At 38.8% G+C, this 26,326-nt stretch overlaps 2 protein-coding genes across 6 annotated transcripts; one reads left to right on the top strand and one right to left on the bottom strand.

The window, feature by feature from the left end:
- Positions 1-1,187: 1,187 nt before the first annotated feature.
- Positions 1,188-19,238, bottom strand: SLC1A7 (solute carrier family 1 member 7). 4 transcript variants are annotated; one of them, XM_053469487.1, is made up of 12 exons: positions 18,959-19,238; positions 17,053-17,132; positions 8,957-9,172; positions 7,190-7,232; positions 6,206-6,428; positions 5,653-5,752; positions 5,101-5,334; positions 4,792-4,986; positions 3,984-4,118; positions 3,523-3,609; positions 1,822-1,837; positions 1,188-1,548 (listed from the first exon to the last, which is right to left on the bottom strand). In XM_053469487.1, the coding sequence occupies exons 1-12, from the start codon at positions 19,097-19,099 to the stop codon at positions 1,324-1,326; spliced, it is 1,695 nt and encodes a 564-aa protein (XP_053325462.1). In that variant the 5' UTR covers positions 19,100-19,238; the 3' UTR covers positions 1,188-1,323. The 4 variants fall into 4 exon arrangements, with proteins under 4 accessions (XP_053325462.1, XP_053325460.1, XP_053325461.1 ...); XM_053469485.1 differs by having other exon boundaries at positions 4,792-5,334; XM_053469486.1 differs by lacking the exon at positions 1,822-1,837 and having other exon boundaries at positions 3,510-3,609.
- Positions 19,239-21,418: 2,180 nt separating this feature from the next.
- CPT2 (carnitine palmitoyltransferase 2) lies at positions 21,419-26,113 on the top strand. 2 transcript variants are annotated; one of them, XM_053469267.1, is made up of 6 exons: positions 21,419-21,525; positions 22,558-22,746; positions 23,128-23,208; positions 23,303-23,409; positions 23,751-25,055; positions 25,490-26,113. In XM_053469267.1, the coding sequence occupies exons 2-6, from the start codon at positions 22,589-22,591 to the stop codon at positions 25,819-25,821; spliced, it is 1,983 nt and encodes a 660-aa protein (XP_053325242.1). In that variant the 5' UTR covers positions 21,419-21,525; positions 22,558-22,588; the 3' UTR covers positions 25,822-26,113. The 2 variants fall into 2 exon arrangements, with proteins under 2 accessions (XP_053325242.1, XP_053325243.1); XM_053469268.1 differs by having other exon boundaries at positions 21,423-21,440.
- Positions 26,114-26,326: the final 213 nt, after the last annotated feature.

The following is a 26,326-nucleotide window of genomic DNA, read 5'->3' as shown; positions in this document are numbered from 1 at the left end:
TTTTGTAAATGTGCTGACTACAAAGATATGTAAATCCAGAGGGCCAAAAATGAAATAGATGTGAGGCTCCAGTTGGGCCCTGTTTTTCAAGACAGGCCTAGAATAGCATTTTCTTTCTTCTCCTGACGCTTATAGCAGTGGATCTGTCCCTTTTCCAAATCCTACATTAAACAATTAAGTATACTTAGTACTTACGTAATGGAATGTGTGCGCAGATTAAATTAGTGGCAGTAGACTAAAATAGTCTGATTTTGTTTTGTAACCACTACATTAACACACAAATTCAATGTGTGTGTGTGATGCTCTACGAACAAATCTAAATATCCGGTCATATTACCTTAGTTTAAGAAAAATATTGCTACAGAACAGAATGTCCCTTGTAACAAGCTTTTGGATGCATTGTACAGGATACGCTTGGAATTCAAGACTTACAATATAATGCCAAACATTTGGGAATCTTTTTTTCTACGGTCTCATATTACACAAAAAGCAAAAAAATGTTTCTACACACGTTTGTATGCTATGGGTTGAGACATAGCAAAATGTGGGAGTCAGCCATACAAAGCTAGGGCGGAAATTTGTTTTTTGAAATCCATAAAGTATATCTATAGCCACTTCCATAAAAATAATTGTAGGCTCTAGCAGGGGCATTATAGGAACCATAGGTGTGTGTGGCTCCTTATTTTTACACACAGAGAGACTGTTGTCATTGTGATAAGATTCTGAAAATCAAATGGATCTTTGTTGCGGGTTGAATGGAACTTGCTGATATAGGATTAAAGAGATGAATGAATGAAAAAAGATGAATTGCTCCTATGTAGCATGTTTGTTCTAGATCAAGCCCCCCAAAAACCTGTTGAAACCACAGGAATGAGGTACATCATATGCAGCAAGGATCGTTTTCTTTATATCCCTTTCTCCACAATAATTTGTCAACAAGGCTTACTTTCAGGTTGCTTTCATGTTTCTGAGCTAATAACATTCAACCATTTAGCTTCCACTTTGGTTGGTCTTTCCATGTTTCAGCTGCAGAAGGAGACGAGCCACGTGGTGGTAAATGAAAGGGAACCTTTGCTTAACATAGCGATTTGTTGGTAACAAGATGTGGCACGTGGTGTAAATCACCAGAAAAAGTGTTGTGCATGTAGTTCCAGCAGCCAGAACGGCAAAATAAACGGAGAGTTTACAAAAGGAGTCACGTGTGGAGGAGATAGACTGTGTGCTTTCTCTTCCATCTGGCAGATGAGTTATGGTAATCCAACAGGACAACAACAACCCCTTTCCATCTCACTCTGCAGTTACTGAGTACGTTACGCACGTGTGTTACACATTAGTTTCCAGCTCACTGATTTCTATTGTACAATGGTCTTTCTTAGCGCATTTTCCAGGGGGTTCTGGAGCTCCTGACTCAGGATCTATCTGCAACGGATGGAAATCTTGTGGGGAAGTAGACAGGTGTGGAGCGCTCCGACTCTTCACACATCCATTTCTCTGGTATGACATGATCTGATGGATGCTAATGGGCTTCGTTTCACAGATAAGAGGGACCTGAAAAACACAGACACAACTACTCAGTAACAAACAAAGTTATACATACATGTTTATAAAGATCAGGCTTCATACATGGAAAGAAACATCCAGGGAGAGGCATGCCCAAAACAATCATGCAATGTTCCTGCAATCTTCTGCTTTAGTAACAAAAGTGCACCATGTATGCTGGGGAAAACATGATGTGCGGGACACACGTGTAAAAAGGTGTTGCTGTTTATCGCTGTTAGGGAAGCTCTTCTCCTTTGGGGCAGAGCGGCAGTAGGACTTTACTGAGGTCCCAGTGCCTCTCCTTGAACTGAGTTAATGGCTTCAGTAAGAGACTAATTATTCTCAGAATTTTTATAAAATTTATGATTAAACTTTTCCCCTAATTATGTATAAGTGCCCCTGCCAAACATGATTGGCTGATATCAACAGCCTGCGCCTTCTCTACCAGGTTCATTAATTCACGGTAAGTCAGTTCCTTCCTATCCCACCCTACATTCATATCCCTTTGAAACTGTATTAACCCTTTCATGGCCAGGGTGAAGGCTGCTTTTTTCCAGGAAATTAAAGAAATATAGGGACCCGGTCCTTCTAAGCTCCTAAAGCTTCAGTATGGCCCTATGCAGCACCACAGGATAGCCTAAAATTTTAGGGACCCAAATACCTTAGCAGGTTTGCCTCCAGTCTTGTACAGAGTCTCCGCTGGAGCTAAAAGGTTAATAAAACTGTATCCTAATTTCCCGTCAGAAACGCCCAGAGTCAAAGAATTTCCAGATTTCCGTTCTAACTCAGAACAGGTTGAAAGATCAGTATTTAAAAAAAAAAATCCCAGACGTGAGGAAGTTAAAAAGTACGAGACAGATGGAAGGGAGAGTGAGCACAGTAAATAATCAGCGAAAAGCTGGGGTAAAGGAGAACATGCTGCACAATTTCTTACCACAACACTGGAAGTAAACGGGGATACAATGCTTTATAGGAGAAAGATACACTAAAATGATTTAGAGAGTGAAAATTGATTGGTAGAAGACAGATGGAATGGGGCTGCTTAGGTGAGATTGTCGTGAGGGTCATGTCGAGAAGTCAGGAGGGAAGGAAGAGGTTGCATATCCCCATGGTGAACTGCAGTCACAGAAAGGAAGGATTGGAGACCTAGTGATCTGCTGTGTCTGCCATGAGGCACATGGTGGTCTCAGGCGGTCTCAGTTTTCTTAACAACCGACTGCTAAGACTGAGGATGTATCACTGTCAAGCCACCCTGGGTGTGCTTAACATCATTAAGGTGGTGGTGAGGTACCCCGGTCACTTTTCCCTAAAGCACTATTAAGTGCATGATTTTGCAATACACTCTTCAGGAACCCATTGTACTTCTTCACCGACCCTACCTTCTTGGCTTGTGGGTAATGAGCATTTTCTATAAAGCCACCCCGAGGGTCACTTTCCTATCTACATGTCACCAGTTTACAGTTAATGTACAAACAGTAGACTTTTGTTTTCATACAAATGCTTTTTAATGCCGAAAACCGAATGTATGCACTACGAAAATCTTCGTTCGTTCATTCATTCGTCCCCACGGCCGCTATCTTAACTGCATTAAGAGGAGGAGAATCTTGCCAATTTAATTCAACTCCTCCTAAGCATTTATTTCTTGTTTCTGGGGCAACCCAGATGGGTAAATGGGATTTCTGAAAATTAAAATGTTGAATAAATAAAATAATAATAAAATCATTGACTGGCTGATGATGAGGATGATAGAGGTATAAGTCTAATTGGGAAGCTTCATATTGCCCAACTCTAAATAACTGAAAGGTCCTGGGTAGTGAACGACAAAAAAAATAATTGTAAATGCTGTATGTTTTCTATAGTGTGGCCTATGTATGTATGTTATGTATACAGTTCTCCTACACACACACAGAGTACACACAGGAGTGGTGCAGATGGGTGCGTATGTTGCTGGTCTTAAAGTCCTTGTTTACCTCATCGCTCTGCTTTGCAAAGTCTTTCCGACAAATGTGGGCCATGATTCCAGCAGCCAAAGCATCTCCTAACACGTTAATCATTGTTCGGAACCTGTCCCTAAAAAAGGCAGAAACAAGATGGTTACCCTTCAGTTTAAAGAGAAGACTCAAGAAATCCCACAACAGTTTACCAGTTATGTGACAAGTAGGAAATATCCAAGTAACAGTAATAATTGCATTATTTATTTTTGCATTATTTATTTTTCACGTCACAAAGACAAGTAGAACGCTTCTGATCTTGTCATGAGTTAAAACGGTAGAAGAGCAAGAGTAATCAAACGTGAAAAAGGACGCAGTGGGGAATATGCACTAAAAAGGGTGTTTTTGGTGCGTTCCGCACAAAGCTAGGCAAAAAGGGCACATCTTGCAACTCACCGTTTAGTAAATAAATTCCATTATAATTATGCAGTCAGAGAAAGAACAAAAACTTACAGAGCCCAATCAACTGCAATGATTAGTGTGATGTCATCGGTAGGCAGGCCAACTGAAGTCAAGACAATCACCATGGTTACCAGGCCGGCTTGGGGTATCCCTGCAGCCCCAATACTGGCTGCCGTTGCTGTGATACTAGGGACAGATAATAATAATGGACAACCATGTATACAGTGTTGAATCTGACACTTAAACTTTCAATATCTCCCCCAATTCACCATTTTATTATTATTATTATTACTACTATCTTTTATTTATATAGCGCCAACAATTTACGCAGCACTTACAATACAATCCTCTTTTTCTCAAAGGAACAGTAAAGTTTCCTGGGAATACTTTATATTAACATAGATGATGTATATATGCGTTCCACCAAATAACGCTAAACCTTGTGTGATATGGCTCACAAATTAATACAATAATGGACTGTATGCTTAAAACTTTAGAACATTTAAAAAAATCAGATCAAAATGAGACCTAAATGCCTGCATATTTAGTTTATATAATAAATAAAATTATGGATATTCAAGGTCGTGAAGCAAGGAAAGTGTATCTTCTCATGTGGAAAAAGAGAGATTCTATGTGGGCTTCCTCCCAAAAACATGATTTTTTTAAAATGTCCTTCTACACTTTCCTCCAATTTATTCCATGAACAAGTGACAGGACTTTATGGTCTTCATTATAAATGTGGTTCGATTTTATTTGAGGAATGTATTCAACAATAAAACATATGTATGTAATATCCAACGGTGCAAAGTATATCATGGTTCTTTGTCTCAAGTATGTTTACTTCATGGAATAGTTTTACCTTATAGTAATGATCTGTCCAAAGTCCAGCTCGTAGTTATTCACTTGTGCAATAAAGATGGCAGCCACTGCTTCGTACAGCGCCGTCCCATCCATGTTGATAGTAGCCCCAACAGGCAGCACAAACCTGGCGATCCGCCTGTCTATGTGATTGTTTTCTAGCAGACACTTGAATGTTATTGGCAAAGTGGCAGAACTAGAAAGAGACGGAACATTTGATTCAGAGAGTATGCAGCAAACAGACACGGGCTGTGAATGGAGGCACAAACAGGTCGACTGCCTCCACTTTGACTCATTTCTAGTATAATACCTGGAGGAGGTGGCAAGAGCTATGAGCAGGGCCTGCAGCACTCCCCGTATAAAGACTATTGGGTTTTTCTTGGTAATAAACAGGTACATGATTGGAAGAATAAAGAGCCCATGCACCACCAAGCCACACACCACCGTGATGGCATAAAAACCAAGCTTCTTCCCAATGGCGGTGGGATCATCCATCTCCAGGATCTTCCCTGCAATGAGGAATACAATGCCAAATGGGAAGTACCTGTAGGAATACAAAGAAATATCAGCTCAGCGTCTATTACACAAAATACCTATTATGCTCAACAATTGCTATTTCTGACAACAGCTGGACGAATAGATGGAAGAACCCGTCATTAGAAATGAATGAGTTAATCTTTGCATACATTTGCCCATATTACTATTATAAGACCAACTCATCAGTTCCTAAGCCATCAGCTGCTGGTGAACGGCATCATGATATTTCAGATACTTTTAATGTACCATAGACTGCATTCCCTTTAAAATAATGTAATTTGTCCATATGATGTCATAGTGATGTCACCCAGCAACTATTACTCACCAAACAGAAACCGCAACAATCTTCATGACCGACTCATTCAGGCACTGGCAAAAGCTGACAACAGGAACGCCGCTTGTCCCCATTCGGCCCAGCATTATACCTGCAGATAAAGGCGTCCATATTATTGGCTGGCATTTCATTGAACGGAAAAAACACCAAAATGTATTAAAAAAAAAATATATATATATATATATATGTTTTCATAATATTGTTTTTGTTGAAGAATAAAATGCGGCAAACTTTCATTAATAATAATAAATAAGCTGTTTAGAATTTTAGCAAGAAATACATTTGGGGAAAAGTATATTCTTCAACAAATGAAATGGAGCTGTTTCTACAAACATTTCCTATACGTTCATAACTATAAAATGACATTCTTGTATATTTCATAGGAAGTGTTGTTTTGTAGCAGAATTATGTGTACAAAATTACTCTCTTTTCAATATAGCATTAACATTCTATAATTTTACTATATTACTATATACTGTATGACAGAGTGATCATGCGCATATTACATCCAAGATGTTGCTCAAGCTTTATAGATTGACCATACCCATGGTAGCCGAGAAGATGACGATACCGAGTACATTCATGCCCTCACTGGTCCCAGGTTCTGATTTGTAGATAACATCCGGGGAAGGGGTTATATCAAGAGCAAAGTTCTGGATGTGTGATCCATTCTCATCCTGGATCCCATAGATGAGGATTCTGTGAGTTATACTCTCTGATGAGCCCGTCTTCCCACTCCTTACTACTGGTACATTCTTGGTTCGGTACTAACAGAAAAAATATTTAGAGGTTATGGATTTCTATCTATAGAAATTTCATTCTATGTAACCCTCCAATAAACTTCCAATACTAAATTATTGACCTGTGGCTCAGCACTGAAGATATGAAACATACGGGGATACAAAGTAAGAGTACCTACCTCGTGATCAATATTAACTCTAGTGAAGCAGCACAATGGCCAATATATTCTTTTATTAAAAAAGAATAGATGGCAACTCACATAGCAACCAATCAGTATATCCTTCTCATGGATCAACAAATATATTTGAATTTGGACCTCACTTTCTGACCCAATAAAGACTACTAGAATGTTCTCCTTCTGTTAATTCTATTTAAATCTCTTCAAATCCTTTGAATACAATTAGATTCTCTGTCGAAGGTAGCTGACAATTCCAGAGGAAGCATTAAAAGGGATTTTACTTTTAGTTAATTAACTACTTTTGTATATGAGAGATTGCCATTATTAGTGTCTATCAGTCATGTCCATCTGCTGGCCTACAGATGTGATTGAACTAAAACACCCATTGTCCTGAATCAATCTCTTGAGCAGAGAAAGGATGCTGGGAATTTTAGTCCCCTGTTATATGTGTATGATCTATAGCATCACCTATTACAGGGGAATACTAGTCCAGCATTATAGACAGAGAATAAATACATAAATACCAAATGCTTATGTAACTTTACATCAAGCTGCATGAATAAATACTACTACAATTTAATGTTATGGCCAATTGAATATATTTCTGACCTGCTTGAAAGTTGCCTCCACAAGATTAGATGGAAACATGTTCCTAGAGATGAAATAAAAAGGAATAATTTATATACAGTATTTATATGCAATTTATTAAAAACTGTGCTTGTTAAGAGGCAGTATTGGGTCCTGGGGTGTCAATGGTGGGTTAACCCTTTGGGGTTGGGAGCTGCTCACACCACTTGCTCTAAGACACAGATCAGACACGGCAGAGTTCAGCATTTAGACTACACTGAGCGGCAGTGTTCATGAGGTATACGGGGTATAATTACCGTACATTACTGATTGTGTTTCTTTATCATACTTGGGGTTTTAATTACAATCTCAGGGCACAAGGTATATGAAAGCTGAAATCCCTGCTTGAATACAGGTGACTTCAGAAACTCTTTACTTTCTGACAAGCTATAGTTTTCATACAGACCATTATTAGAACCATTTGACCACCAAAATGGATGGGTCACTACAAAACAATCTGTGATTGGCTAATAAAGGATTTAAAAAAAATATATATATATTTTAATACACACACAGTTTACGTACAATTCGGTTCATTTTATTTAATTTTTTGTTGATATTTGTTAAGCATCCATTTGACCTCTAAATCTTATCTTCACGTAGCGCAGCAATGTGTCTGCTTGGCACAGAGGCCCCTGATGAGCTTCTATAACCTAATACCAATGATTAGCAACATTCGGGTCAGTTTCAGATTGCTCTGGAAATACACGGCCACGTGACCATTGGCCAGATTAATTGTTATTCAGGTTTGTAAGGGATTAAAGTATTTTGTTTCCTATAACGCGCTGGATTGTAGCGAAATTACACTTGCTATGTTTTGACAAAACGGAACACATTGTTATTGTCTCTGTTTGTCTTCTCCGCAGGGATCAGGCACAGGGAATATACATGCTGGTTATAAAACTTTACATTTCATACAGAAGCTTTGAGACTAATTTAATTTATCAGATATAGAGTCAAAAACAACAACAAAAAAGGTAAAAATGGGAAAAAATACTAGATGGATAAAATCAAGCGGAAGGCTAGAATCTGCTTTGCCTTTAGTCTGTCTGGTAAATTCTATGCATTACAAAATCATCTAAATCATCAATGGGTCGCTTACAAGGAAGCTGTCTGACCTCCCCGATGATAACGCTAAGACATGACATCATATGTGCTTTAGATAAGCTGTGAAGGTAGGTGTTGGAGCCACTCCACTAGGTAAGGCCTAGGACAGCGCCCAACATACATACACCAGTGAACACATGGTGCTGTAAGAGTACTTTCATTACCATACCGGAGACCTAGGTAGATGGTGGGGACACCAGGTATTCTTCCATGCCAACAAGAAAGCTTAATGAAGCTTAAGTTTTCCCATTGCCAATAACTGGCCCTGTATGGAAGGCGTTATTAGGCAGGTCGTAGGCAGTGGTAGGAGTTGTAAGCAGTAAGATGAGTTATGGGCAAATATTAGAATATACATACTGAAATAGAATAGACTATATACAGCAAAAGAGTGACGTTATAAGGGGAAAGAAGAAATATGGAGGGTTCTATAGAGCATTGTCATAATGAGATGGTATACAGAGCAAACAGAGCAAGAGGAACGTGATGAAATAAAATGGAGCATTTGGGGACATACAGAGCGATTTGTTTCATTTTCCTATTGCTCGGCGCTAAATACTCCTCCTTGGATAACCTCTGACAAACCTCTTCCATTTGATGAATCTGCTGAGTGTTACATTATAACTCAGCCGTGTGCGCAGTTACCGGATCAGGTCCAGCAGAGCATCGGCAGAGCTCATGACTGGTTTCCCGCTCTGCTCCGTGTTCTCCTTCTGTGCAGCTCCACCAGGGTGGATGATGGATACCATGATGATTCCCACGATCACAGCCACAAACGTGGTCCACAGGTAGTAGGCAATGGTGAAAATTCCCAAGCGACTGGATGTTTTGGCGTCCAGTGCCGCCAGCCCTGACATCAGACTAACATAAAAAAAAGAAGACATGTCAAACCTAGCATTCCATTATTTATTTAACTGGTTAACTAGATGATGCTCAGCAGATCTGAAGTATTATTATTGATTAAAACATTTTATATAAGAATTTGAAAAAGTACCTAAACTGGGGGGAAAAAAGAATTATCATTAAGAACTAACAAAGAATCCATGCTGTTTGTGTGTTGCCGGAGAAGCACTTAACTAAGACCAATAAGTTACAATGTGCCTTCGGTCAAGACACCTTTTTGGTTCCAGACACAAGAGTATTCTATGTAGTAACTGTAAGAATCAACTTAATTCTTTTTAAATCAGACAACCTGCACAACAACAACAATGGGGAGAATTCCCACGCTTCTTGCTTATTTTTAACACTTAGTTGGAAGCAATGAAGTATTCTGGAAATATTGGAAAACACTTGAAGGTGATGTTCTACCTATTCTTCTGAATGTATTCTTCATTCATAAAATGACCTCCAATTGTCCTATATTGGCTATTATAGATATTATATATATATCACACACTGTCCCGCCTGTATATTTTTGCACAGATCGGGCTGATGTGCCGTTACTAAACAATCAGTAATAATGAGTGGAACCACCATTAAAGCCCAGCAGTGGCAGTTACGGTGGCGGGAGTGGTAACCCTTTTTCTCCCACCAGCAAGATATGTGAGGTTAAGATCCTAGATAATACCGCTGACCTAAGGAGACCTCTAACATACAGCTCACAGCGAGGATTTTCTCTGGGGCAGCTAATTACCCCCACTCACGGAGACGTGGGGTTCACGTAAGGCAGCGTCACCTGCCCCCATGGTAATAGTGCAGCTGCTCGCATGCTCGTGAAAGTAAATTAAAGGTGCACTCTTCCTTTGCCCTCCTTCTCTCTTTGCCGGAAACAACAATCAACAATTAGCAACTAAATCATAGAAAAAATATAAGGCGATGGGAAGGAAAACCATGTGGATCCATGGAACAGACCCATATTATACAATTCTCCATGGTATACAGCAAAGGAGGACTTTCAATACATACATGTATTGCTTCATTTAATCTGTGAACACAATTATGTAGCTTTAATGTACAGAACGCTAAAACATAGGGTTTTGGAAAAGCAATAGATCTGCTTTAAGGAAACAAATTACAGGAACATTCATAGAGTGAGAAAACGATAAGATATGGTAAAAAAATTAAATGGGAGCCTCGCAATGTAATTAGTACGAACAATAATATAACAATATAATCTTTTTAGAATATTATCTATGATGAGTGGTGCGTACAAATCACGTGCCATCGTCGTGTAAGAAGCCATCTGTATATTAACTCATAATTCATGGATTATGGAAGGAGTTATCTGGAACGCTTACACTGATCACGCAACCGGCTTCAATTCATACTAAAAATATCTCAGTACCATCTCCTCATCCTGTGAATATCCCAGAATGAGCCTAAACGCGCAGCCGACATCATAGCCTCCAGGTGACATCACATATATCCCAGAATGAGCCAAAACACACAACCGACATCATAGCCTCCAGGTGACATCACATATATCCCAGAATGAGCCAAAACACACGACTTTCTGCATGGACTCGAACTTACACCATAAATATATCGGGGCAGTTCTAAACAGAAAATCAACCTTTCAGATGGTTTTCATATTCTTTTATTCTTACTTTTCTTACATTTTGAAAATTGCAGCAGAAAAAAAGTCAATCTCCCCATATAACAAGTCATGTGAAATTTTACATCTGTAAGGCGACATCAAAGTGAACATATGAATTGTGTGTAGAGCGAGAGAGAGAGAGAGAGGGCAATGTAAAATCAAGGAAGGAGAGAGAGAAAGTCATTAGTGAGAGAAGGAAAATTCGCACACACTACCCAATGTATTACCGGTATATACCTGTATATGTATGTATTACCTGTATATACCTGTATATGTATGTATTACCTGTGTATATCTGTATATGTATGTATTACCGGTATATATCTGTATATGTATGTATGTATTACCTGTATATATCTGTATATGTATGTATTACCTGTATATATCTGTATATGTATTACCTGTATATATCTGTATATCTATGTATTACCTGTATATATCTGTATATGTATGCATTACCTGTGTATACCTGTATATGTATGTATTACCAGTATATATCTGTATATGTGTGTTTTACCTGTATATATCTGTATATATATTATCTGTTTATACCTGTATATGTATGTATTACCGGTATATATCTGTATATGTATGTATTACCTGTATATATCTGTATATGTATGCATTACCTGTGTATACCTGTATATGTATGTATTACCAGTATATATCTGTATATGTGTGTTTTACCTGTATATATCTGTATATGTATTATCTGTTTATACCTGTATATGTATGTATTACCGGTATATATCTGTATATGTATGTATTATCTGTTTATACCTGTATATGTATGTATTACCTGTGTATATCTGTATATGTATGTATTATCTGTGTATACCTGTATATGTATGTATTACCTGTATATACCTGTATATTAATGTATTACCTGTGTATATCTGTATATGTATGTATTACCTGTATATATCTGTATATGTATTACCTGTGTATACCTGTATATGTATGTATTACCTGTGTATATCTGTATATGTATGTATTACCGGTATATATCTGTATATGTATGTATTACCTGTATATATCTGTATATGTATGTATTACCTGTATATGTATGTATTACCTGTATATATCTGTATATGTATTACCTGTATATATCTGTATATCTATGTATTACCTGTATATATCTGTATATGTATGCATTACCTGTGTATACCTGTATATGTATGTATTACCAGTATATATCTGTATATGTATGTTTTACCTGTATATATCTGTATATGTATTATCTGTTTATACCTGTATATGTATGTATTATCTGTGTATACCTGTATATGTATGTATTATCTGTGTATACCTGTATATGTATGTATTACCTGTATATACCTGTATATTAATGTATTACCTGTGTATATCTGTATATGTATGTATTACCTGTGTATATCTGTATATGTATTACCTGTATATATCTATATATGTATGTATTACCTGTATATATCTGTATATGTATTACCTGTGTATACCTGTATATGTATGTATTACCTGTGTATATCTGTGTATGTATGTATTACCTGTGTATACCTGTATATGTATGTATTACCGGTATATGTGGCTAGGCACAAACAATGAATTCTGTACCTACTTAACTTGAATATTATATGCTCAAATACATTTGTCCTCCAAGCACTGCTACAGTAAAAATGAAAAGAGATAGGCTTACATGGTATGTTTGCATCTAGGTTGAAAACTGGCTTAAAGATAGAATTCAGATTCAGTTTTGTTAATGAAAAAAATATCCAAATGTACAAAAATGGTAAGTAAAGTTCAACAGGGATCTGTCCTATGGCTACTGTTACTTAATGTCTTTATTAATTATCTTGGGGAATGAAAGTCGTGCGTCAGTGTTTACTGATGACAATAATATTATGTAAGGTAATGGACGTTACTTCCCTGCAAGGAGATTTGTCCAAATTGGAGCACTGGGAGACCAAGTGACAGGTGAATTTTAATGCTGACAAATGCAAAGTTATGCATTTTGGAAAAAAAGAAACAAATGTGTAAATTATAATTTAAATGGGGTTGCTTTAAGGAAATCATTAAATGAAAAGGATTTGGGAATAATTGTAGACAATAATCATGTTCAATGGATGTATAAAAAGAGATTTTGGTTCATGAAAGGAAAGTATAACCTGGCCTCTGTATAAATCAATGGTAAAACGCCACCTTGAAAAGGCAGAGCAAGTTTGGGCACCTCTTCTTAAACAGGACATTATGAAGCTTGAAAAAGTGCAGAGGCGGATAAGAAATTATTAAAAAGGATTATAACACTTTCCTTTTGAAGAAAGGCTAGAGAAGTTAAAATTGTTTATAATAGAGTATTAGAGGGCATATGATATTAATATACAAATACATACGGGGACAGCACTTAAAACAGCCCAAAAGGGTTCTTTAAAGTAATAACAAATAAGATGTGGAATTCACTACTTTCATACTAACAAATGTTATAGATGCCTTTAAATATGAGCTAAGTTACTTTTTAGCAAAATAAAAAAATAAATAAATATATATAAAATTGGCAATAAGGACAGGATTAGCTGTAGTTTATAGCTCCAGTAAGAAATCAGATTGTCATTTGGCATCAAGAAGGAATTTTTCCCTTATTTTGAGGCACGATCGAGGATCTCTTCACTGGGGGTTTCTGCGCCTTCCTCTGAAACAATAACAAGCCTGAATGTGATGGATTTGTGTCTTTTTTAAACTAAATTTCCACGTTACTTTGTTAATTTATTAGTGGTTTGTCCCTAAACAGATGGCAGGGTGTCCTTTCTGTCCCAAATAAAGTGAGAATAAGGAGCGAGACCATCTAAAAACAAACTGAAGCTCATCCTCTATTACAGCTAATTTGTGTGGTTCTTATTAATTTTATTTGTGCAACAAATAAAAACATATTTTTTCCACATCTGTTGTATCTGTATCAGTGATTTTCCTCCTCTTGTACTATAAAATAAACATTTTGAGTCACATTTATACTATACAATATGAATGACAAGTATGATGACAACACCTGTTGTCAAATTCTTATGTTGTGTACTACTTGTGTCTTGTTTACCCATTGTACAGCGCTGCGGAATATGATGGCGCTATATAAAACAATAAAATGTATTATTATTATTATTATTATGCGCTAAATGTAGGTCACATGAAGGAATTCTCCATTGTTCCATAACTCCTGACATCACAGCGACCTTAGATCTTTCTTGATGTGGCCTTAAGCCGAAGTGTAAAGAGGAAACCTGACACAGCAGCGATTGTTATTGTGCTTGACACGAGCTGGGGAGGTGATGGATCATAATCCGGCTCACCCCTGCTGGATTTACCGCGCACATCTCGTTTGGATGGATTTGGTTTCATACTCCTGACATGTCACGTATCTCAGTGCCAGCTTGTGTGCGACTGCCTACTTAGTGAGCACACTCAGCGTGTTTACAATTTTGATTCAATTTTGAGGATCACTCAGCTTGTAACGCTTGTTGAAAAAAACTAAGAAAAAAAGACCATACTCACACATTTAACCCTATGAGCTCAGGTATGGAGTAGGTCCCCTTGCAAATACTTTACTAATTCCTTGATTTAAATGTACTTTTATAAAAGACAAGGCTTTGGCCAGAGTTAAGTTAGAACTCCTGTAGACATCGCTTATCACGAACATTCACACATATTTGACCGATGACAAATTTTGTGATTTAAAAGTACCCCCTGCTCCATGGAAGCAGCCATTCATAAAAAGATCTGGTTCCCAAGTACAAATGTAAGACTGTGGCACGTGTGTACTGACGTCACCTGACCAGAGGAGGCGCCACCAGGTAAGAAGCTTTTAAAGCCCTTTACTGATTAACATTACATTTATTTATATAGCACCAGCAGATTCCGACACGTAAATGATTTACATTTCAACCTTCAGATACAGCTGCTGACAGCCAGGTGTCTTCTAGGCTAAAGGCACATGTCACCTGCGACCGGCTTACAAGAAGGGATTACAAATATCAACATAAAGTACCGGTATTTCTTCTTAGTTAAGCCATTTAAAAAAAAACATGTAAGAAGCTGTTGAGTAGCCAAGTAGCCACTTTATTGTTGAATTCCTAAATATAAAATCATTAAATATACATTAAATACCATAAATGCATGCAGCCGGCTTACATGATGAGTTCTAGTGACACTAAGTAGCGTTTATGATAGAAAGCAAACCTTAGAAAAACATGGAAACACTTTTTTCTCCAGCGTTGTATCTGGTTTGCAGCATCCGGCATCTGATTCCTGTGTGATCTGGAACAATCCCTCTCTGATTCTGTGCATTCTTATTAAGTGTTACCATCTTTTTTAAGGTTGACTTCTACCATAAACACCATTCTTCGTTAATGACACGCATCGCACTGAAGATGTTGTGCTATGCTGAGCGTCTGCTAATAATAATAATATAATAAAGCCAAACATCTGAAAGTGTAATTATTTACACGCAAAGAAGCAATTCAGGGAATTAGCAAGATGTCAGCATCTATTAGACGTAAACAACTTCTTGGAGTGATGCATGCAGTGTCCTGGTATTGAGTTGCCCTGTACGCCCCACACAGTGCCCACTCACACTCTAATGTTGGCTACTCACATATAAGTTATAGCTTCCTGGGCATAATGGAGGGCAAGCCGACATTTCATAAATGTAGCCATAAAATGTAACCCTAACCTCCAAAGACATCCTCAGCAGTACCATGGCAATTATACACATAGAGTGGACGTGCCAGTTGTGTCATCTTCTTATAAAGTTCGGAAACAATGCTTTGTATTTATCAAGAAATGTTACATCTGCAGAGCTCTGTATTGTGCCTTCTTTGGCCTATACAAATATACATTCATCTGTGCCGTATAGACCCATATGGGTGGAATTAATCAAAACAAATGTTTTCACCCAGCTATATTACAAATACATTTCTTTTTTGTAGAGCAATGGCCATGAGTTGTGTTCCAGACTTATTGGAACCATACAATTGCTTCTCGTTAGGAATTTGTCCCATGTGCATCACATTTTCCCCTACGCTGCAGTTTTAGAGGCCGTGAATCATGGGGTTTGCGGGGCCTCAGACATCCTGACACTCATTTTGGATTTGAATACACATTGTGCATTGGAAAAATGTCTGTGGTATCTGTTAGAGGTCTTTTGGGCTCTATATTCAGATTCCCCCATGTGTAAAATGTTACAGGAGAATGCGGACAGATGAATGGCTCACCATTCCGCATCAGAGGTGTTATGAGCTGTTGCAAAATAGTTCTTGAGTTGAGATGTTAAAATTTGACCAACTAAAAAAAAGTGAAAAAAAACCCAACTTTGAGCATTTTAAACGGTGTCAAAAAACAGTCCCAGCATGCTCAGCAAATCAAAGACCGGGATTTTGTCAGTGCCTTATAACAATGTACAGTACTAAATTTATTCTCAAGGAGAAAAAATATATATATTTTGTCCATGCGACTTCCCTAGTGGAACCCTAGGCAAGCCTTCGCTGGTGGGTCCTCTGAGCCCAATTGTACCGGCCACCAATCAGCCTGCTTTGATACTGTGGCCCAGGGGAGATCCTCTCAAGTTGCACAGGTGCACAACAGGGAGCCCGAGGAATGGCTTGTGGACCACTGAGGTAAGCTTGGGTGCTTAAAGATGGCCACATGTATATTATTATTATTATCTATTGTTTTATATAGCGCCATCAAATTCCATAGTGCTGTACAATGGGTGGACAGGACATAACAAGTAGTATGTAACGTAACAATTTGACATACAGAGACAACAGGTGAGGAGGGCCCTGCTCAAACGTGCTTATTATGTATTCAATAGACCTATGTGTAGAAAATGCTCCAGCCCTGTGTGAAGTCTGTGTTTCCAAAAAATGAAACCAATAATCTGGGTTTTACGTAGAATATTTCTACCTCACCGTGTCAGAGTGACCATTTACTTGTGAGCTCATTGGGGGTTATTGCAATCATGATAGGACTTTGAACCAGGATCACTTTTATACATAATCTCCATTAAATACTGGAATTCCTAAAAGAAAATAATTTCCTGTTCCACACGCATGAAGACGTTATAGGCTTACCTGAAATTGTGCATTTTTAGCGATTTATGTAATACTGATAATATTTATAGATGCACGATACACGATCCAGATAAATACTCTTATTTCAGAAGGGATATAAGATGTTTTCTTACCTTGAAACCACAAGGGGTAAGATGAGCATTTTCAGCATCCTCATAAGGAGTTCCCCGGGAAACTGAAAGTAACTAATTTCCTGCAAGATACACAAAAAGAACACGGGTCAACTAATACTAATATATTATATTATTATGATCACATACTCTCTAACCGCTATGTCCCATACAGACCACAGAATCTACCGAGCAACCACAAATACAAGAGTATATTCAGAAAACATTGTGAGGTCCTGAGATTCACCTGGAGTCTCCGGGAGAGCTGCTGATTCCTGGAGTCTCCGGGAGAGCTGCTGATTCCCGGGGGTTCCGGGTTGGTATGTTTAATCTCTGGAGTGACGTTTAGTCGCGCCCATTGCTGTCTACTGTCCACAGATTAAATGCCCTTTAAATTCGGATTGAGACCCACTCCTATGCGTTGCCAGTCCCACCCCCGACCTCAGCCCACCCCCCCCAGGAGACCATGCGCTTTGGGCAGCCAACCCTGGGAAGCAATTAACATTGTTATAGGCCACACGCATCAGAAAAACTTCACATTAGCTGGAATTTTCCTAGCATAATGGAATATATTCACTAAAGCAGAATTTAGCGAGGGACTTGCCATTTTAATTAACCAATTTCACCATGCATTGTGAAGGGTCAACATTTTCAGGTTCCTCCTGTAAGAAGGTCAGAGCTGTCCTTGTTCAATGCATTTTTAAGAAATTATTTTATGAAATATTGAAGTTGGTGAGTTGGCTCTGACACAATAGAAAAGGTAATTATTTATTGATACAACATAGAATAAATTGTGGAGTCACAAGCTTTTGGGACCGAAGAGGTCTCTTCTTCATGGGGAATCTATCGATTTTGTGCTTGATAAAGAGGGTCAACATCAGTTTGCAATGAAAGTGTCCCTTTAAAATGTTCTCCTGAGGCTTTATGGAAGGTGATATGTTTAAATCTCAAAGAGGAATATGGTGTCAGAGTACCAGCATCAGGAAAAGGCTGCCAAGTCTAGCCACGTGGTCACTAATACTGCGACAGAACCCATTTACTCAGTGTGTGCACTCAGTGTGTGTGAGCATAAAAGGAAGGAACACAGAAAGCTCCCAGTCAGGTTGTGAATGCTGCCTTAAGATGTGGTTACTGTAGGAACCCTGGTGGTTATTTGTGGAACTGCAACTAGTGCACAGAAAAAGCGCATCAGGTAGAGGAGCGATTCCTTAAAATAGGAGCAGCTCGGGGTGCATTTGCTAGATTGTGATTCATATTCCCGTGTATTTAACCCCTTAAGGACAATGGGCAGTCCCTAAACCCATTGTTTTCCTCTGTGTGTTACAAATGAAGCAAAGTAACAAGAGGTACAGCAATCATGGGATACTTGAGGTTATGTCTGGGTTTGCTCCAAAACATTGAGCAATTTCCTCTATCTGGTTATTAAATAATCATCGCTAGCTACAGTTCCTGTAGGACTACAACTCCCAACATCCTTAGACCCAGATAATGACAGTTCACTACACCTTACATACTTAATGCATATAAGGGAAATATCATAATATTTGGGTACCGAGGAGGGTAACGATGCAGCCTGCAGCTTCTCTCTTCAGACCTCACATGGTGAGATGTACTAAGGGCCGGTAAGTTTTACTAAAGGAGCTTGTGCTCGATTGTGGCTTAGCTAGCATTTTTTAAGCAACAGAGTGGCTGAGGATTGCGGGAGTTGTTTAACGTTACCTGTTGTCAGCCTGTTTTACACACTACGGTGTGCGGTAACTCACAAGAACTGGAGTGTAACGTCTCGCACTAAATGGATCACATCTGTGAAAACTGAAACCATAGAACCAAACCAGCAACACAAACACATTTTTGCCGAATCCCTTCAGTTTAAGCATTAAACACATTTATAATATCATTATAAGTTCACCTGCTCAGTGAGACGCCGCGTCCGGAGGAAAAATCCCAAGAGACATCCGATGATGACTGACAACACCGAGAGGATGAGCAAACCGTTTCTCTTGCACACGTCTTTAGCTCTGGCCAAAACTGCGTCCATTGCCCCCGCCATGGTGTCCTCTACAGGGTCTTGGGGGGTCTCAGCATCCCACGGAGTAACTGCGCTGCTTTATGACAAACCAACACACATTCTCCAGAGATCAGATCAAAGCCAGCGCAGGCTGGCCGAACCGCAAGGTCACCCCTCACCCACCAGCAGCGCAGCCTACAGCTGGCATTACCGTCCCAAATTAATACCCCCAATCCTATTACTGACCTCATCATTAGGAGCCTGGGAGGAGATTAGGGAGCTCGGGATAATTTGAACAGAATATGACTTCACCCGAATAAAGGATGTAAGATGAGAAAGACTGTGGAGGGGGGGTCATTTAGTATATGAAATTTATAATATATATTACAATATGTATTATTTGGTTTGACATTTCCACGGATATCAAGCCTGATAATATGTACATATACACTTATGTTGAAACACAATCATAAAACAACAATGAAATCACAAATATTATAAATTTTGATAATAAGATTACATATTATACCCCTTTGTACAGTGCTGCTGAATATGATGGTGCTATATAAATGAATAAATAATAATTATTATTGTTTCAGGCATGATAAACTATATGCACTGATCACGATTTGGGAGATGACACCAGAAAACGTGGCACGTGGAAAAGTACAAAAATCCCAAATCTAGAATGTTTTCTAATCTGCTGTCTACAGCGAAGAAATGTTACACTAAAACTGCCAAACCCTTGAGATTTATATATTGCTTTAATATCTACACAAATGAAATCTCTGAGATTTGTAACACATCTGTTAAGAATTTTGCACCTGATAACAGCGTGGTCTAGTATCTACGCAAGCTGGGATTACATTTTGGGTCAAAGCAGGTACATACCGCTCATTAACAATGAGACACTTCTGAGTGCGGCTGCTCTCTAGGGAGGTTATTAAGCTGCTGTCTCCGCTCAGTGGACCCCAAACCTTTTTTATATGTTATTTTACTGTACTGTTTTAAGGCTGTCATCTACAAAAGGTTAAAGCATGATGTAATAATGATATTCCTCCCTTTAATTGTATTTGGAACATAAAGTATCCATGCTTTTCCTACCTATGTTTTCCCAGAGTAATGAGACTGTCAGTAAAAACAAGTTTTAACAATCTGTGTATTCTAGCATCCCTAGTGGTCAGACTTATGTACTGCAAGGTTAAATATAATATTTAGTTACCTGTTGGGATTTGGGTGACCATGTTTTATTTCTGCTATTCAGGGACACAGTATGAATGTGGATGATATATATACACATAACATATACGCCCAAACCGTCACATATACATAAAATACATTTTATATTAGATAAATTATTAGGAAGCCGTGTCAGACGGTGTTAGAATGTTAGGGGTGAGCCTAGGTTAGTGATGCAATGGAGGAGGGAAGGACAAAGTGTGTGTATATATGTAGGACCGAAATGGCCATCGGCGCCCCGTACTCACCTATTCTGCCACTCCAGCCGCCAGCCACCCCTGCGCTATCAGGCATCAGCTGGACTGACAGGGAGGCCTCGGCATCACCAGTCCGGCCCTGTATATATGTGTAAGTGTATGTGTTAAAGTGATTCGGTGTTACAGTGAGTTTGCGTGTTTTTATGTATGTTTTAGTTACGATGGGCACCACAGAAAAACTGCACCCAGGCTCACCCCTGTAATGCATCACTGTATTAATATCAGTATACATTATATCCATATACTCATTGCAATCGATGTCATTAGTGTATATTCATTTGGCCCTCATTTGTACAGACCATTGCAAAGGGCTACATGTTTCTGTCCATATTGTTATGCAATGTACTACTGCAACGTATGGCCATTGTAAAGACCTGTGGGATACAATGGTGCCATGAAATGAATTATAATAATAATTAAACTAATAAGAATGTTAGATTGTGGCACTACAATCAGTGTGCAGTAATAATAGTATTAGCAGTGTAATCAGTGTGCAGTAATAATAATAATTATAATAACAGTGTAGTCAGTGTGCAGTAATAATAATAGCAGTGTACATTAATACTAATAATATCAGTGTGTAATAATAACAATAATAATATCAGTGTAATCAGGGTGTAGTAATAATAATAATATCAGTGTGTAATAATAATAACAATAATAATATCAGTGTAATAATAATAATAACAATAATAATATCATTGTAATAATAATAATAATAATATCAGTGTAATCAGTGTGCAGTTCTCCCGGTACGAGGCACATGCTGTGTGAGACTTGTGAGAGACAAATAATTAAATGGAACCAAAGCGATAGCTGCTGGTTTCCTGAGGGACATTTGTAAACGAAACACAGGGACTTAGTACTGAGCCGGGTAAGACAAGAAGGTAGGGCGAAGTTGATAGAGGGAGGGGAGGGAATTGGGGTAAAGTTGAAGGGAACAGGAGGAGGTAGGAGACAAGATCCAGACAGGTGAGGAGAGGCACCCTGCAGACCACCAGCTGGGCGGGGAGGGGGAGCATTTAATTGGGGTACACGTTAACCCTTCAAGTGCCAAGGTCGAGGATAATGTGTTGCAGGCTTTTGGTATTCAGGGTGTTAAGCAAAGTGTTACCATGCAGACGCCGAGTACATTTATACACTGTATCTATATATATATATGATTTGCAATGAAAGTTTACATTTAATCCATACGTTTTATTGTATAACAGCAGTGACAGGTACATTTATAATGCACTGCTGTCATTCCGATGCTGATGATCTCTTGGTGTATTTGATTAATGTTTCTGTAAGACTTCACTTTTCTCTTTTTGTGTAAAAAGTGATTCTGTTGTATTTAATTAAGTAAACCACGCACCATTTAACCCTCTAGATTCCTGGGTTAAATGCAATGCATTGGATATAAGAATGTTAAATCATTTAATTACACTTCCGATAGCTTCATACAAACAATGAAATGTATTATATGTGTAAAATATTTCAGATTTGAGCAGTGAGTTTACTCACTTGGATGCAATGTTGATTATATCACACTAAAATAAGATATTTATTTCTTGTGTAGCGTTGCATACCTATGGACTTTTTTCCTTTGTATTTTATGTTAGGCTTCATTTAGTGCGAATAAACTAAGAAAATGTTACACCGATTAACTTGTTACATGTCAAGGAGCAAATAAATCCAAAGCTGCCCTTTCACTGCCGTTCTTGAGTCATGTTGTGTGTGTGTGTGTGTGTGTGTGTGTGTGTTGTGTATGTTTGCACACAGGGAAGCCCCGGGGTTCTTAGTGGCAAACTGTAATTTGGTACTCTCTACCTGGTTTTATAACAAAATTACTCAATGTAACATGAGTAAGCAATACGTTTGCATTATAATTTAAGCAGCTTAGGAACCACCATTGACTCAACTGAGTTGACCTGCTGGGTCGTAACGCAAGGTCCATCTTTTCTAGATGTCGATGCCGTATTTATGTGCTCATTGAGAAAGCTTATTATTTTTGCCCCTCAGGTTACATTTTTACTGCTGTCTTGAAGACTCCATGGCTCGCCTTCTGACCAAGACATGTCTCTGGAGAGGAGGTATCGCTACCTCCCCGAGTTCTGTTCTGCTCCGGGCATACAGTGCAGGAAGCTCAGACACAGAATACTTGCAGAAGAGCATTGTGCCAACCATGCATTTCCAGAAAAGTCTGCCAAGGTGAGAACACTTTTTGTGTGCAGTATGGTAACTACTATGCGGAGTTGCCTTGTGTGCCAAACAGCTTAAAGCAAAGTATGGAGTAGAAGGGAGAAAAAAACACTATCCAAACACAAAATGTTTAGTAAACACCAAATAAACACAGATGTATTCGTTACATTTTAAGTAATAAAAAAAAAGGTTCTGGCATCCGCTAAGACTGTTCTACATCATGTGATGTTATGCCCCTTATTTGTGACTTAAAACCATAAAATTATTATACTATCACTAGTGTGCAGCATGGCTGATTTATGCAGGTGTAATCAATATTTCATTTATTACCCTTCTATACCAATCTATAGAAAAATAATATATATATATTGGTTTTATCTTGATTACTAGGTTGCCAATCCCCAAACTTGAAGATTCTATAAAAAGATACTTGAATGCCCAAAGACCTCTACTGGATGAAGAGCAATTCAGGTAATGACCTGATCCATATTAAGACAGATTTTGGCTAATATAGGTAATCTCAAAACCTCTCGCAACTGGGAATGTTTGTCGATGTTTGTCCCAGGAAGACTGAGCAGTTGGCAAGAGACTTCCAGAATGGGGTGGGGAAGCAGCTTCATGAGGAACTGCTGTTGCAGGACAAGCAGAACAAGCACACAAGTTACATTTCTGGTAAGAGTCAGATGGGTGGGCATGGTGTCTATGACAAATATGTCACATATTCTATTGTGTCACTATACCCGCATAGACTTTTAATACCTGGTATGCAAAAGGTGCAATAAGAGGAGACTTCTCCTTATATGCTGAGAGTCAACATATAAACCTTTTTTCTTAACAGTTCTACAAAATGAAAAGCTATGTATGAATCAGTTTATTTGCTTTTTAACCATAAGAATAGAGTAACACGTAACAGTTTACTCTCAGATAAAATTATAACTTGAGTGTCTGCATTTCACATAAATCGAATGTTGCTGTGATTAACAGTAAAATATTTTTATCTCTTTGATTTGCAGGTCCCTGGTTTGATATGTACCTGTGTGCCCGCGAGCCCATCGTGCTTAATTCTAACCCATTCATGTCCTTTACTCCCGACCCTAAGACAGAATACAACAATCAACTAATCAGAGCCACTAACATGGTTGTATCCGCCATGCGTTTCTTAAAAACCATTCGGGCCGGGCAACTAGAGCCTGAGATTTTCCATCTCAATCCGGCGAAAAGCGACACACAGACATTTAAGAGGATCATCCGCTTTGTGCCATCCTCTCTGTCATGGTATGGTGCATACTTGGTGAATGCATACCCATTAGATATGTCACAATATTTTAGGCTCTTCAACTCAACCCGCATCCCGAAAGTAAACCGAGATGAACTGGTGACCAGCGAAAAGGCAAAGCACCTCTTGGTGCTAAGGAAGGGGAATTTCTATGTCTTTGATGTGTTTGACAAAGATGGGAACATAGTCAAACCTTCAGAAATCCAGGCCCATTTGCAATATATTCTGTCTGATAGCAGCCCTGTTCCAGAATTTCCTGTAGGGTATCTGACCAGTGAAGAAAGGAATACATGGGCACTTGTAAGGCAGAAGCTGATTGACAATGGAAATGAGGAGGCCTTGAGAAAAGTGGATTCTGCCGTGTTTTGCCTGTGTCTTGATGACTTTCCTACTAAGGATCATATTCACCTGTCACATAACATGCTCCATGGCTCTGGCCAGAACCGTTGGTATGACAAGTCATTCAGCATTATCATGACACAAGACGGGACAGCAGCTATCAACTTTGAGCACTCGTGGGGAGATGGAGTGGCTGTTCTGCGGTTCCAGAACGAGGTGTTTAAAGACAGCACCGAGAGGCCAGCAGTTTCACCGCAAAGTGAGTTAGCGAAGGTGGACTCCAGCAAGGCTGTACAAAAACTTGTCTTCCATTTGAATGATTCTTTGAAGTCTGCAATCTCTAGCGCCAAAAATAATTTTGATAACTTGGTGAATTCGCTGACCATCGAGGCCATGGAGTTCAAAAGAGGAGGAAAGGAATTTCTGAAAACCCAGAAGCTCAGCCCAGATGCCGTTTCCCAGCTTTCCTTTCAGATGGCTTTTCTCAGACAGTATGGACAGACGACAGCCACGTACGAGTCCTGCAGCACTGCAGCTTTCAAACACGGGCGGACAGAGACGATACGACCAGCTTCCGTCTACACAAAGAAGTGCTCTGAGGCCTTTGTAAGGAATTCATCGAAGCCCAGCGCGGCTGAGCTCAGAAACATGCTTGAAGAATGTTCAAAGTACCATGGACAGCTAACGAAGGAGGCAGCAATGGGTAAGGGTGAATGGTTTTAAGGAAAAGCCATATACACCATGGTTTTCAGATACCTGTAAATTATGATTCTGTTAGACAGCTAGTTATCTGCTACACACATTTAATGGCACTGGCAAGGCCAACAGAGCTTTGACTAAAGGAAATCGTAAGCCGTTCTGTTAATATACAAAGAATAACTCGCAACAAGCTACTACATATTGTACTAACAAAAGGTGATGTGTCCTTCATGGTTAAAGCAACAGCTATGTCAATTTTCTTTTGAAAAATCCATAAAACAAATTGTCAAATAGTGTGGGCTATGTCCATTATATAGGGCTCATAGATAATTTTACATACATTACCGATACCAAGTGCTGTCAGATATCAAATCATTTGATGCTGTCGAGTTTGCTGAATGCAACTCAAATTTTGTTTTCTCTCTCTCTCTCCTGAAGGCCAAGGATTTGATCGGCATCTTTTTGCACTGAGATACCTGGCGGCCAGCAAAGGCCAGACTCTTCCCGAGTTGTATCAAGATCCTGCATATGCACAGATTAATCATAACGTCCTCTCCACCAGCACTCTCACCAGCCCGGCTGTGCAGCTTGGCGGATTTGCTCCTGTGGTAGCAGATGGATTTGGCGTGGGGTATGGCGTCCACGATGACTGGATTGGTTGCAATGTGTCCGCATATCCAGCACGCGACGTTAAGCAGTTTGTGCAGTGCGTGCACCAGTCATTAGATGACATCTTTAAAGTCCTAGAAGATAAGTCTGTGAAAAAGTAAATAAAACAAGACACTGTGATTGTAACCTGCTTTAATATTAATCATGTTTGCCTTTGTTGCATTATTTCACCTCTGAACAGACATAGTTTAGAAATGTTCACCGGTGGTGTTTAAATTCACAGAAGTCAGGCAAGGAGCCACCTAGACACAAGTGCATGTGTAGTAGGTTTGCATTGTCATTTAATACATATATATGCATTGATGTCTAGGTGACTCCATAATGCAAAAAAAGCTAATTGAATTTGTAGATCTACTAAGGGGTTAAGGGTAATAAATGGGTTGTAAAATGTAATGATTACGCTTGGTCAATTAATCACCAGGTTTTTTATCCAGTACCTGGCTGAATGACCTTTGAGTTGTAGTTCAACACAAGCTACCTCTGCCCCACTTCTTAGTGCTGTGTTCAGCACACAACAGCCTGTCTAGAATGTTTTCTTTGAACCTGGAGCTAGCAATTGTACTTGAACATTGTTGCTAATACTGAAAAACAGACACAACCAATTAG

Source organism: Spea bombifrons, chromosome 6 (assembly GCF_027358695.1).
Source record: "Spea bombifrons isolate aSpeBom1 chromosome 6, aSpeBom1.2.pri, whole genome shotgun sequence".
NCBI lineage: Eukaryota > Metazoa > Chordata > Amphibia > Anura > Pelobatidae > Spea > Spea bombifrons.
The sequence above is the reverse complement of the archived record's forward strand: the minus strand, read 5'-3'. Positions and strand labels throughout refer to the sequence as shown.

What these genes read in the sequence shown, in the direction of transcription:
- SLC1A7 (XM_053469485.1), bottom strand. Translation starts at nt 19,099, where the DNA reads ATGGCGGGGGCAATGGACGCAGTTTTGGCCAGAGCTAAAGACGTGTGC. An exon ending in CGCGGCGTCTCACTGAGCAG is followed by an intron (nt 17,133 to 18,958) that starts GTGAACTTATAA and finishes TGTATCTTGCAG; the next exon opens with GAAATTAGTTACTTTCAGTT. An exon ending in TTACCCCTTGTGGTTTCAAG is followed by an intron (nt 9,173 to 17,052) that starts GTAAGAAAACAT and finishes TTTTTATGTTAG; the next exon opens with TCTGATGTCAGGGCTGGCGG.
- CPT2 (XM_053469267.1), top strand. Translation starts at nt 22,589, where the DNA reads ATGGCTCGCCTTCTGACCAAGACATGTCTCTGGAGAGGAGGTATCGCT. An exon ending in CTGGATGAAGAGCAATTCAG is followed by an intron (nt 23,209 to 23,302) that starts GTAATGACCTGA and finishes TGTTTGTCCCAG; the next exon opens with GAAGACTGAGCAGTTGGCAA. An exon ending in GCACACAAGTTACATTTCTG is followed by an intron (nt 23,410 to 23,750) that starts GTAAGAGTCAGA and finishes TTTGATTTGCAG; the next exon opens with GTCCCTGGTTTGATATGTAC.